Source organism: Martes martes, assembly GCF_963455335.1.
Source record: "Martes martes genome assembly, chromosome: 9".
NCBI lineage: Eukaryota > Metazoa > Chordata > Mammalia > Carnivora > Mustelidae > Martes > Martes martes.
The window spans coordinates 133,101,359-133,113,737 of NC_137896.1; the positions used below are offsets into that span (position 1 = coordinate 133,101,359).

Here is a 12,379-nt window from a genome sequence, read left to right on the forward strand (position 1 = left end):
ACTTGGGGGCGACCGAGAGGCACACACGACAGGGAATGGCTTCAAGTTTGGGCTTCCCACAGAAAAAGGGACATCTTATCCAGGTCAGTTTTTTTGGTTTGTGGCGCTCCTCCTCCCCAGCCACCAGGCTTTGTCCCCAACTTCCCCCAGCGCTGGCTCGACGGCGACCCTCACGTCGCCCCTTTGTCTGGCCGCCACCCCGTTCCCCTTTGTTCTCCAGGGTTCCCCCTAGAGAACGGTGGCTGTCCGCCGACTGTCGGGAAGGACGAAGATAGGGGTCACAGGGCGAAGTCCCCACACCCGCACCGAGCAGAGCCGCCCGCGAACAGCCCTTCGCCGCAGCAAGGCCGCCCCTCAGCCCCTCGCCGAGGCCTGAGATAGGGGTGGGGCGCGGCGCGGCCGGCGCCCTCTGATTGGCTGCGGGCGTCGAGGCGCCGCGCCGCGATTGGGCGGCGGGGCTGTCTGGCGCGAGGGCGCGCGAGGTGGGGAGGGGGCGCTGGAAGCTGCTGGAAGTCAGGGGGCGGGGCGGGCGCGGGCGCGGGCGGCCGGGGGCGCGGGCGCGGGCGCGGGCGGGGGCGCGGGCGCGCGGGCGCGGGCGGGGGCGCTGGGGGAGGGCCGAGCCGGTCACCGCCCCCGGCCCCTCCCTGGCCCCGCCCCGCGCCGCTCACACCGCGGGCGGCCAGGGGGCAGGCGCGCCGGCTGCATCCCCGTCTTCGGCGTCGCCCGGCACGGCGCGCGGGCGAGCGGCGCGGGCGACCGGAGCGCGGCAGGCGGAGCGCCAGGCCGGCCATGGCCACCACCAGCACCACGGGCTCCACCCTGCTGCAGCCCCTCAGCAACGCCGTGCAGCTGCCCATCGACCAGGTACCCGAGGCGGCCCTGCTGGCGTCGCGCCCTCGCCGCCCCCTCCCCGGCCGTGTGCCATCCGCGCGGGAGCCGGGACGCGGGACACGGGCTGCGGCGGGGGCCGCCCCTTGAGGGGAGGGGGCGACCCGCCTGTTATTGTCCGCGCGCCATCTCGCGCCGGCCGCCCCTCCCCGGCGTGCCCACCCAGCCCCCATCCCGGCCGTGCCCGTGCCGCTTCGGGGGTGGGGGGGGGGGGCTCCGGGCACCGACGTGCGCGCGTGCATGCCTGCCCCTGCTGCCCGCCACGGCGGCTCACCGACCCCGGTCGTGCGTGCGCCGGGCACTGGGCGATCCCGAGTCCCGAAGCCACTTGCACTGCGTGTGGGCACCGGTGCAGATGGGGTAGAACGGCAGTGCTTCGGCGAAGCCGGGGTGCCTGTGTCTTGCGCGCGTGGCACCGAATGCCCCACGGGGAAGCAGGATGGACGTACCTCGTGGAGAGTGCGCTGGACCCGCGAGCGTGGCGTGGGGGAGGCCGCCTTAGGGCGCTGCGACCTGCACCTCGGGACAGTTGGCGTTGAAGTGTGGCTTGTTGCACGGAGAGGCAACAGTTTGCGGGGAAGGCAGAGGTTAGGAAGAAAAGTCAAAGTGCGATAATAATCCCAGGGTTCCTAGCTGAGAAAGTTGCAACCTTGTAGTTGGAAGGAGACACCTTACCCCTCTGTCCCACCCCTCAAAAAACCATAAGACACTGTGTAGGGAAGGGGGGCGGTATTTAGATGAGGCCGGTTGAGTTTGTGTGAAAGGCCTTAGGATTGTTGAGAAATAAACAGTATTGTGATGGGGTAAGCAGCGCCATTTTTATTCAGAAAAAGTTTAGAAGTATTTTCTCCGAGTGACATTGAGGGTAGTTGTTGGGAAAGGAGGCGGTGGGGATAGGTAATTGCTCTAGCCCCAGGCTAGAGGTAATTAACTGAATTTTTGGCTTAGAATTATCTCAGGTGTGCTGGATCTAGGCGTGTTTGCACTTTACAAGGGATCCGGGTTCACTGTCCTTTCCTTGAGAGTGTGGCTGTCATTTGTTGTCATCGGGATATCATTTACGAGGCAGGATTCCTCTGTGTCAGGGCAGCAGGATGGGAAACCACTCTTGTGCCTGGTATTAGGACAGTAACTTGCTTTGTGCTCTACTGGTTTTTTGTTTTTTGTTTTTTTAAAGACTGAAGTGTGCCTGAATATATAAGAAATTCTCCTTTCTGTTTGGATTGGAATCCCTTACTTCTATTTCAGTCATAATTTTTGATTCATGGTAAAATAGCTATCCCTTACAGATCTTGAGCAACCGTTAGAACACATACTGGACTAATAAAGTACCAGGAGTGAAATTAATCATATATTGGAAGAAGGTCCTCTTCTCTGTTTATTAATAAACTAACTGATCAGAACGTAGGATTTTTGTTGTTGTTGTTGTTTAATCTTCTCAGCCCTGTGGAGGATTCTCACTTTTCGAAACTGAACTGCTGTATGACCTTTTAGTGTATTACACCCCCGACTTAAAGTAGGTTGTTGCCAGGGAATCCGCAAATTCAAGATACGTATTTGTTTAAAAATTTTTTTGATGATGAGGAGCAAGGGAGATAGTCCTCAGACTTTTTTCAGGTGTACAGCATAGTGATTGGACAATTCTGTGCATTACACAGTGCTCCCCAGATAAGTGTAGTTACCATCTGTCGCCATATGACTTTTCATTAATTTTAGGGAGCAGGTGTATTCTTTCTCTCTCTGCCCACCACGATGATTTTTTTCACTATGCTAATACCTTTTAATTTATATAATGCTTATAACTTTTTAAGCGATTTAATATTAGTGAACTCATGTAAACATCTCAGCAATCCAGAGCAAGTTCTTTTCAGTACTGAAATAAACAGGAGTCTTATGGGAAGGTGACAGGACTTGAAATTTTGACTTCTTTCTTATCTGTGGGTCTCCATTTGTTATCGTGGATAACCTTCATTCCTTTGGGTTCGCTCTGAATTTTTGCAGCCATTTGTATTTTGAGTTGTTTCCTCTTCTCTAAGCAAATCTTAAGAATTTGGTTTAATAATCACACATGCCTTAACTTTTTATAGTGATAATAAATATTTCTTTGAAGCACTGAAGAATTGACTTTTTTGCAGAGAAAACTTGCAACAACTAAAAAGTCATGTTGTAAATTGGATGCATAAAGAGTCATTCAATCATTATTTTAAAATCGAGCACAATAGAAATAAATTTTTGTAACATGTAAATAATTGAGTCCAAGTTGGGAGGAAGCCCAAGAATTACTTGTAATCAAATAGTGTGATTCAACAGGAAAAAGACAAATCAGGAAATGAAAAGTGTAAAAATATAACTTGTTAGTATGTTAATTTGGTATGTGCTAATTAACAGTGTTTTGAAAATGTAGGAAATTATAAGGGCAGTTGTTGAATGTCAGAGGAAGAAAAGGACCTTAGGGCCAGAGAAATCGTTTCCCTATTGTATAGGAGTGAGTGTAGAATTCATGAAACAATAGAGATCCTGGTCTGTATGGAATTTACAAATGTACATTGCGGGGTGTCAGTTAAGAGAGAATGGAGACATGTTTTGCAGTAAGACCAGGCGAGGGAGAGGAGCGGAAGATTCTGCCTTAGACTCCTGGGTTGGTTAATCCTGAGCATTGCAGAGTGACCTTGAGGTAACCATAGTACTTGCTCAGTATGCCTTAAATTTAAATAAAAATATTAACTCCAATATGGAGTGAGGGTAAATGATGCCTTAAGCATCTGATGTTTCCCCTTTCTAGGCCGTGCATTCCAGGTGACTTTATTTCTAGGTTGTGTCATGGAGAGGGCAGATAGAGAGAGGTTTTGAGGAGGATCTGGACGGAGGGAGAGTGGTCCCAAGACAAGGGCCAAACGCGCTATGGAGAAGCCATCAGATGTCACTGAATGTAATCATGCTCTTTCTTAGCTGCTGGTGTGGTGAATTCTTTAAAGACCCCAAAGTGAGAATAATTATGTGTCCCAGAACAACCTAGTTTTTAGAGTGGTTTTTTTTTTTAATCTCATCATATCATACGTTCTAATACATCTGACTGACCGAGCTCTCTGAGTTACCAGCTTGAGGCTACTCTGCCGTCCTCTTGTCCTCCTTCACTTTACTCTTTCCCTTTTTCCATTTTCTGTCCTTACTGCCCATGATGCTGTGTGATAGCGTAGTGATACTGTGAAACTGGAGTACATTTCCCCAGCGACAGGGTATCCGCGTTGGCGTTCTTGGCAGCCAGTCCTGTTTGGGGACAGGGTCATTGTGTTAGAGATGATGGACAGAGCTGTTTGGGCGGGGAGAGAGGGCAAGAGGGAGACTTGAAGGAATTTTGAAAGGTTTGGACGAGGGAGAAAAAGGTGGGTGGGGGAAGGAGGCTGACCTACTGTAGCTAATCCTGCAAAGTCAGGTAATGATTACCGTGGGTAACACCTTACAGCATACAAACCTCTTTCACCACCCTGTAGGAGTTCCCTGAGCTTCGCAATGCCTTGTGTGTAGTCAGATGAGATTCAAGGTCTGATACAGTTCAGCCATATGCACATATATTATGTCTATGGTATCCGTGTTATGGTATTAACCATTAGAATGAAAGGTCAATTTTAGTTTATAGTCTTAACACGTGGCAAATCATTTTTGTACATCGCTCTTGTAGATCTGGGTTGCCCGTGTATTTTGCGGGGAGAGAACGGAGATAAAGAACCTCGCAGACACTGAAGTGCTGTTGGTGATGGTTGGAATAGGGAAAACCGTGCGTGTCTGTAAGAGAGAAAGAAGTGTGGATGGAGGCTTATTAAATCCTGGTTCCATTTTTGGTCAGTTTGTCGATTGACCTTTTAAGTATATCCAGTCCCCCACCCCCCATGATGTAGGCATCCAGTGAAGTAATACGTTGGGGAAAGGCGTATTTCAAGACATTAGCTTATTTAATCCTCCTACAGGTCTGTGCAGTAACGAACCCCATTATACAGATGAAGAAGTAAGTGGAGTTTTCAATATTGGGCCTTTTTTGGAATATGACTTTTAGGGGGAAGAAGGTGAGTAGCAACAGAACAAGTAGATCAAGGCTTAATTTTATTTTAAAGCCGCCATTTGAATGCTTTAGGTTTAGGACATAAATATTTAACTCATTTGTCTGTCCTGTCTACTTTTACACCCGTAATGAGCATCAGTCTTCATCATGAGAACCCAGAAAATACTGAGACAATCTGCTGTGGACGATTCCTTTTAATAAGGAAGGCATATGGAACGCGGAATCTTGAGTCTGTATTTTAGGCCCTGTCAGTTAACTAATTTTAGATATGTCACTTTACATAAATGAGTTTCCTTCTGTGTAAAATGTGTGTTGTGCTCCGTTTTAAAATTCCATGATTCTGTGTTTGTTTCGTTAACTGACGAAGCTGCCCCAAATTCTTTCTGGACCGAGTTTATAAATAAAAACTTAAGGGAGGAAAATGGACTAATAAATTTTGAAGACGTTTTCAACAGGAAGAATTGAAACGGCCTCTGTGTTTCATCTGAGGCAGCGAAGCAAAATAACCACATGCCCCAAACAATGCAGTTAACGTTGGTTTCCCCAAATTCTGTCCCTTTATCTGTAGGAAGTAGTAGTGTGGTGCGGTGGTGGTCCGGATCTGCAGCCAGACTCGGCTGGCCCTGGGCTCTTTGGCAAATTACTGTGTTTTTCTTTAAGCCCCAGTCTCCTCATCTGTAAAATAAATAAGTAACACCTACTCGTAGATTATCGTGAAGATTAAAACACATGATCTGTGTGAGGCGCTGGGCTCCTGATACCCGTTTGACACACCTTTCCTCCCCACAGATTGTGAAGTGTATGTAAGTCAACATCTGTGCCCGTGTATTCCGGTTTTAAGCTTTGGGACTTCCTTTTTAGGAAGGGAAGTATGAGGTGGAGGTTCAGTCCTATGCCCACACAGTGATTAAATTAGGATTAAAATCTAGTTTTGAATTTGGAGTCAGAAGTGGCTTTTCTGCTTCTTCACAGCTTCGGGAGTTCTTTGTCCCCCTCTTTTGAGCTCCCTGTGTGGGCGCTGCCCTGACAGGTACAGATAACCCTCGTCTCTGCTGAGTGTGGTCCGTCAGGGCTGACTTTCCAGGGAAATAATCAAAACAACTCACATACACACAGCTTTTGCCCGCAGTCTGCTAACAGGTGGGATTCCATCATGATGGAATTTGACAGGATTTTTTTAAAAATAAAACAAGCCAAAAAATAAATAAATAAAACAAGCCATAAACACAGTGCTCAGCAGAGTGATCATTGAATGATTTTAAGAGTGACTTGGTTGAAGCCTGAAGTCATGCTTTGGTCCATCCGCGGGGTGTGGAAAGGTGGGGGGTTAGCTGATGCGTGAAGAGATAGAATCAGGATTCAGGAGATCTGAGCAGTTCGGCCCTAATGACGCGTCCCTTCTTCTTCCTGGGCTTATCCAAATCCTAAAGCATTCTTCCAGCTCCGGGTCCAGTACGCCTCGCGTATAAATCTTTTTCTGAATCCCATCTGAAGTGACTGATTTCTTACTTGAACAACAAAAGCATTTTGGATCTGATAGTCTTCTGGCCTTTATTCTGCTTCGCGTTCTGTGTGTCAGTCCGGGCTCTGGTGGCGGCCGGATTGAACTGGGTAACCAAGGAGACCTTCAGAACTATTTACTAAGATAAGGGCAGGCGTAGGGAAATGAGCACCGAATAGTACAGTCCCCTGTACCAGTGTCACTGGGCCTAGCGAGACAAGGAGAGGGAAGGAGCAGAACCCCAAGGGGGGGTCCTAGGGGCTGCTCCCAGAGGCGCTGTGGCCTCCCCCGCTGAACTTGAGGAAGGAGCCTGGGAGATGAATCCGCTGCGCCCCTCCCAGCCTCCCTGGCCTGCTGGTGTCTCCTTCAGAGGGCGCTTGATGCTTTGGGGGCGTGGAGCTAAGGGGGGGGATGGGTCCGGAGGGCTTTCAAATACCCACACCAGTGTGATTACTAATAAGTATTTTGCGGCATCACTCATTTCTCTACCTGCCGTATACAAATAAAAACGCTCGTCAGTCTCCTCAGCGCACAGCCTCCTTCTGTCTCTTCTCAGTCACACATTTTGAAAGAAGAGTTGATTCTTGCTGTTTCCATCTTCACTCGTACAACCATTGTAATCCGGCTTCTGCCTCCAACGCTAACAGGCGAATCCGATGGTGAACTTGAAGAAATGCCCTCGTCAGGTACTTCCCCGGGTGACACTCCTCACAGCTCCTGGCCTGCGCCGTGCTGTGCCTTTTCAAGCGTGGCCCTGAGATCGCTTGTATCAAAAGTCACTCGGGATTGTTGTTAAAAAATACAGATTCTCGGGGTCTACGCAGAGCCTCCTGGACGAGGGCCAGGGAACCCGAGTTTCTGAGCGAGCTCCTCCTCACTCCCTACTTCCGACCGCCGTCAGCGTCCGAGGGCTTTTCAAGGGTCTCCACGTGACTGAAAGGCTATAAAAGTGTGATGTTATTTAAACATTGTATGTAATCGTTCGACGATAAACTCTGAAATGTAGTGCAGCGTCATGGTGCCGTTGACCATACGATCACAAGATTTGGAAAAATTAAATTCATGGTGTCCTCCAGGCGGTCGGGCTCGGAAGCAGACAAGTCTTGTTGAGTCGTGTCCGCGTCTCCCTTCGACCCTGTCCTTTATCGCTGGTGACTCTCCTGTAGACCCCGTCAGGAGTCAGAACGTGGGGTCTTTCCTGAAGGGGAGACGTGCCCCGTGAGGGCGCTGCTCCTTTGAGCACGTGGCCCCCGAAGCACAGGCCTGGTACGTCTCCCGCGCGGCTGCTAGCTCTTTCTCACTATTCGGGGACCCTCCACCCCCCCCCCCCCCCCGATCGGGGCCGCGGGAGGCCAAAGGTCCGGCGACAAGTGGTGGTGGAGCTGGGGTCGGATCCTGCTCTGCCGCCCGGCAGGACCGTGTGTCACTCGGCGGAGCCTCTCCTCGGCAGGAGTTCCTGGGCACATGCTGGGGCCTTTCCCCTTTCCTCCGGCCACTTCTCGCACGTGAGCACCTTCCAGCTCTAGGCGGCAGCGGCAGGAGGATCCCCCTTCGGGTTCCGGGAGATGTGGCCGCCCCTGGACGAGGCCTCCGGGGACCTGCCTCACGCCCCCTCCTGCTTCGGCCGCCCTGACCCCAGCCCCTTCCCTCGAGTTACTGTGTCTGCTTATCTCACCTCTCGCCGCTGGGCTCTCAGATGCCTGAGCACAGCGGCCTCCTCTGACACCAGCTTGTGTCCCCCACGCTCAGGACCAGTCAGTGCTGGCGTAGACTGACCTTGGAGTCGGCGGGACTCCGCGGGGAAGAGCCCGGACAGGCATCGTGGTCCTCCCTTCTGGGCGGTGCGGCCCCACCATCCCCCGATCTCTTGCAAGCGGCAGCCGCCTGCTCTGTAAGATGCTGCCACAGGCGGGCAGTGCCCTGTGGGGTGTGTTTGGCATCCCGGAGGCTCACTGTGCACACAGGGGATGCTCAGTGCGGGGGTGGGAGGGGTGGGGGGGGTGTTGGGAAATCAGCGGTGGCCCTTCGCTGGATGGGGCCCTTCCTTGTCTTTGCAGCCCAGCTGGCTAGGAGCGCCCCAGGTTGCGTTCAGGTACCCCCCCCCCGACTTGGTCTCCGCCAGTGGGTCCCCATTATGCCCCTTAGTGGCCGCACAGGCCTGAGCGTCCCGGGCGTGCGTTGCAAGGCTCACTGAAGCCCGCACCGCAGATCCGCTGTTCGAAGCGAGCTGCACCGCCCTTTTGGCTGACTCTCTTCTTCATCAGGGTTACTTACAAGGCGGCTGGTAAAGCATTGGAGAATTTTGGAGGACTGTGATGATTATTCAAAAGGAAAGAAGATAACCATGAGAGGTACCAGTATTCTCAGCTAAAAGATTACAGGGTCTAGTGGTAAGGGGTGATTAGGGGTGATTGAAAAGAGAAGCTTTATCAGCATTGTTATCAAGAGATTCAGAATAAGGAAGCCTTCAGAGTGCATAATTGTCTTTATTCAGGAAGAACAAAGGCCTGCGGCTCTTGGTGCCCCGCCCTGCCCGCTCTCCTTCCAGGAGGGCTCCTTTGCGATGCTGTCTTCCCCAGGGCCCGGAGCCAGGCGATCCAGGGAAGCCTGGCCTGCAGCAGGTGTCCACACTGCTGCAGACGGATCCTCTGGGTCAGCCAGTGGCCTTGTGGGGTGCAGAACTTAGGGGACTCCCCAGCTGCCAGCCAGATGGACCTCACTGTTCTGTGAAAGCCTGGGCCTCTGAGCAGCTTGCTTTGCTCCTATCTAGGCACTGGACAAAAATGTAACATACTTTCTGTTTTAATCCATAATCCCACAGAAACTTTCTTAGTTTTTAGAGGATTTCTGGGCCAAAGGAGGTGTTTGTGGAAGGTCAGACTTACAGATAATATATAATTTTAGATATATTAAAGTTACTCAGTTACATACATGTATATTAAAATAAAATAAATAGCTCTCTGCTTATATAAACAAATTCTAAGTCCTTTTCTTGTTAACAGTTTTTTAAAGAAGATCTTATTTATTTATTTGGGAGAGAGGTAGTGAGAGCACAAGTGGGAGGAGGGGCAGAGGCCAAGGGAGAAGCAGACCCTCCCACTGAGCAGACCGCTGGAGGTAGGCCTTGATCCCAGGACCCTGGGATCATGACCTCAGCTGAAGGCAGACCCTTAACCGACTGAGACACCTAGGCCACTCCCCCCCAACCCTTTTCTTTTTGAAACTAAATTATATGTAGATTTACACACATGAAAGATAATTAGGTGATACCTTGTTGTTTTTTTTTCTTTTTTTAAACTTATTTTACTTAAATTCAGTTAGTTAGGGTATAGTATGTCATTAGTTTCAGACAGATCCTTGTTAAAACTGAATGGAAAGACTGCCTTTTTGCGAAACCATTGTCTAGTGGGTGCCCAGTAGTGATTGAACTGAATGCCTCTGATTTAACAATATTACATTTCAAAGACAGATGTAAAGACCTGCAATGAAGTTCTAGAAATTCATCGTATAAAAGCAGAATTGCCCGAGAGACCAGCATTAAACTTTGAGTAAACCTTGGGAGTTTTTGTTTATTGGAAGGTGCCCTCTAGTTGACCAGGTCATAGGTCAGGGGAATTAGTGCCAACATAAAATCCAAATTCAGATGTCTAGAGGGCACCAGGCAAGGAATGTGAATGAACGTCTGTGTCGATGTGATGCGGCCCTTTTACGAGGTGTGGACAACGGGCCATCTGGAAAGCCTATGCCCACTCTGAAAGGAAAGCCCTCACTCCCTTTTGCTGATGGTTACCAAAGTTGATTTTTCAAGGGAAACTGGAATGCTAGATTTCTGTGATTTTTTAAAAAAATTTTTTGGCTGAAATAGCCTTTCTTTTTCTTGAGCTCCAACAACACATGTAGGCCAGATTTGGCTTATTGGCCATTAAGAAGTAGGTAGCGGTTTCTCTGAGAGTGGACGGTGGTCAGTCCCCTCTGAAGTTTATTGCCCTGGCACAAGAGTAGCCTGGATGACAACTGTCGCTGGCCCTCAGGACCGGAGGGGGCTGGAGAACTCTGTCACACAGTAGTTGAAAGAAGTACTTCTTAGATTTCATCACTTGGCAATTTCATCCTTAAATTGGCCAACAGAATTTCAAATTAAGTTTTCCCCAAACTAGTTCTCTCCCTTGGGAGTAGGTCACATCATGGAAATAATCTTGAACATCAATATCCCTTTATTTTTAATTTTTTTTGAAGATTTTATCTGTTTATTTGAGATAGAGAGAGAGAGCAGGGAGGGGCAGAGAGAGGGAGAAAGAACCGAAGCCGACTCCGCACTGAGTGTGGAGCCCAGCGTGGGGCTCCATCCCACCGCCATGAGGCCGCGACCTGAGGGGAAACCAAGGGTCTGACGCCTAACTGACTCCGCTACCCAGGCGCCCCAGAAAGTTAATATCCCTTTAGAGATGGACGGTTGGAATCTCAACACAACTATCATTTCATTCTTTTTGCAGATCCAGTTTTACAGTGATTAATTGATCTAAGTTGTCCAGGCTTTTTAATGGGGTGTGACATTAAAAAGAATGTCTAGCTAATAAAGAATAATATTTGAAAAGGTCTTGATTGCTTTACAAGCCCCTACCAGTTTTTCAGTTTCTTTGGAGTGTGCGTTGAATTTTGGCCAGAGTATTTTGTCTTGTGATAACTGTTCAGGCTTTGGAGTTTAAGTTTAATCTACAGTTGCCTCACTGTGAGTCTTAGCGTGCCTTTTCTAATACAAGACTGGTACAGCTGTTCATGTTAGCTGCTTACCAAGAATAGAAATGATGAAGACTGGGTGTCTTAGTAGAGCCGAGAAGATGAAGGTGGAGGGCACGGTGGAGCTTCCCTTGCTGGTCCTGCCTGTGTTTGGAGATAGTTAAGGGGTCCTTAGTCTAAGACCGTAATCCTGCTATGAGCTGGTTTCTGTACTTCTCCTAGAGTATCAGACTAGTGTGTCTTTTCCTTTCGTTCTTGTAAAATATCGTTAAATCCCATAGCAAAGGAACGTTGGTGTATTTGGCATCACAAAATTGAGCTTCAGCCTTCCATTGGGTTTGAATAGAAATTCTGATACACTCGTCACAACCGAAAGGGAATTTGGGGCATTGTCAAACTGTATATTTGTTAAAATTTTCAATATGGATTGGAAGGATTCCATTCTAAAGTGGTTTCTTTTTTTAAAGTACAGGAAATATAAATTAATGGAGAAATACGCTGTTCTAAGAAGGTTTTTGGCACTCAGAGTTTACCACATAGGACTATAAAGTAATTTATAAAGTAACTTCAGTAGCCAACACTTGAGTAGATTTAAAAAAAAAATCCTCAGAATATTAAAGACAAGAGGATGTTGGGACCATTTCAGCAAAGACAAAATAAATTGGAACAGAGCCCAAGACTGGTTCTGGGTTGTTTTGCTTTTTGTATTGATTTTATTGAAAGCAAGGGCCTCTGGAAAATAATGAAAATGTTAAACTGCATTTCCTTATTTTGTCCATAATTCTAGATCAGGTAAATGTAGGATACTGAAGTTTCGGTTCTTGTGAAATGAAGATCGCCCTGTAGGTCAGTGCGCCTTGGCTCAGTTGGTGACACGGATTAGCAGGATCCGCTATCCCTGTGTTGGACAACCAGCCGCGCGTGCGACAGGGAGAGGCACAGCAAGGGAAAGCCGAATGTGTTGTGTACTACCGTAAGTCCTATCCCGGGGAGGTGGACCGCGACCGAAATCCAGAGCCTTCTCTGAAACTGGGAATCAAGTAAACTAGGTAGGAGTCATGTAGAAGACAAACCTTGACAAACTGGTATCCTTTGAGAATGATATGGAAATGTATAAATTGTAGGGTTGTAGTCTGCAGTGAATGTTGGTACTTTTGGGATTTTTTTTTTTTTTAGATTTATTTATTTATTTGACA

The 12,379-nt window shown here is 48.9% G+C and overlaps 1 protein-coding gene across 2 annotated transcripts in view; it reads left to right on the top strand.

Moving 5' to 3' along the window:
- The first annotated feature begins 672 nt into the window (after positions 1-672).
- The window catches only part of MBOAT2 (membrane bound glycerophospholipid O-acyltransferase 2), a 121,558-nt gene continuing 109,851 nt past the window's right edge, over positions 673-12,379 (top strand). For both annotated transcript variants that reach the window (XM_080814700.1, XM_080814701.1), the window contains exon 1: positions 673-864. In XM_080814700.1, the coding sequence (XP_080670826.1) occupies positions 790-864 (75 nt within the window). In that variant the 5' untranslated portion in view covers positions 673-789. The remainder of the gene's footprint in view (positions 865-12,379) is intronic.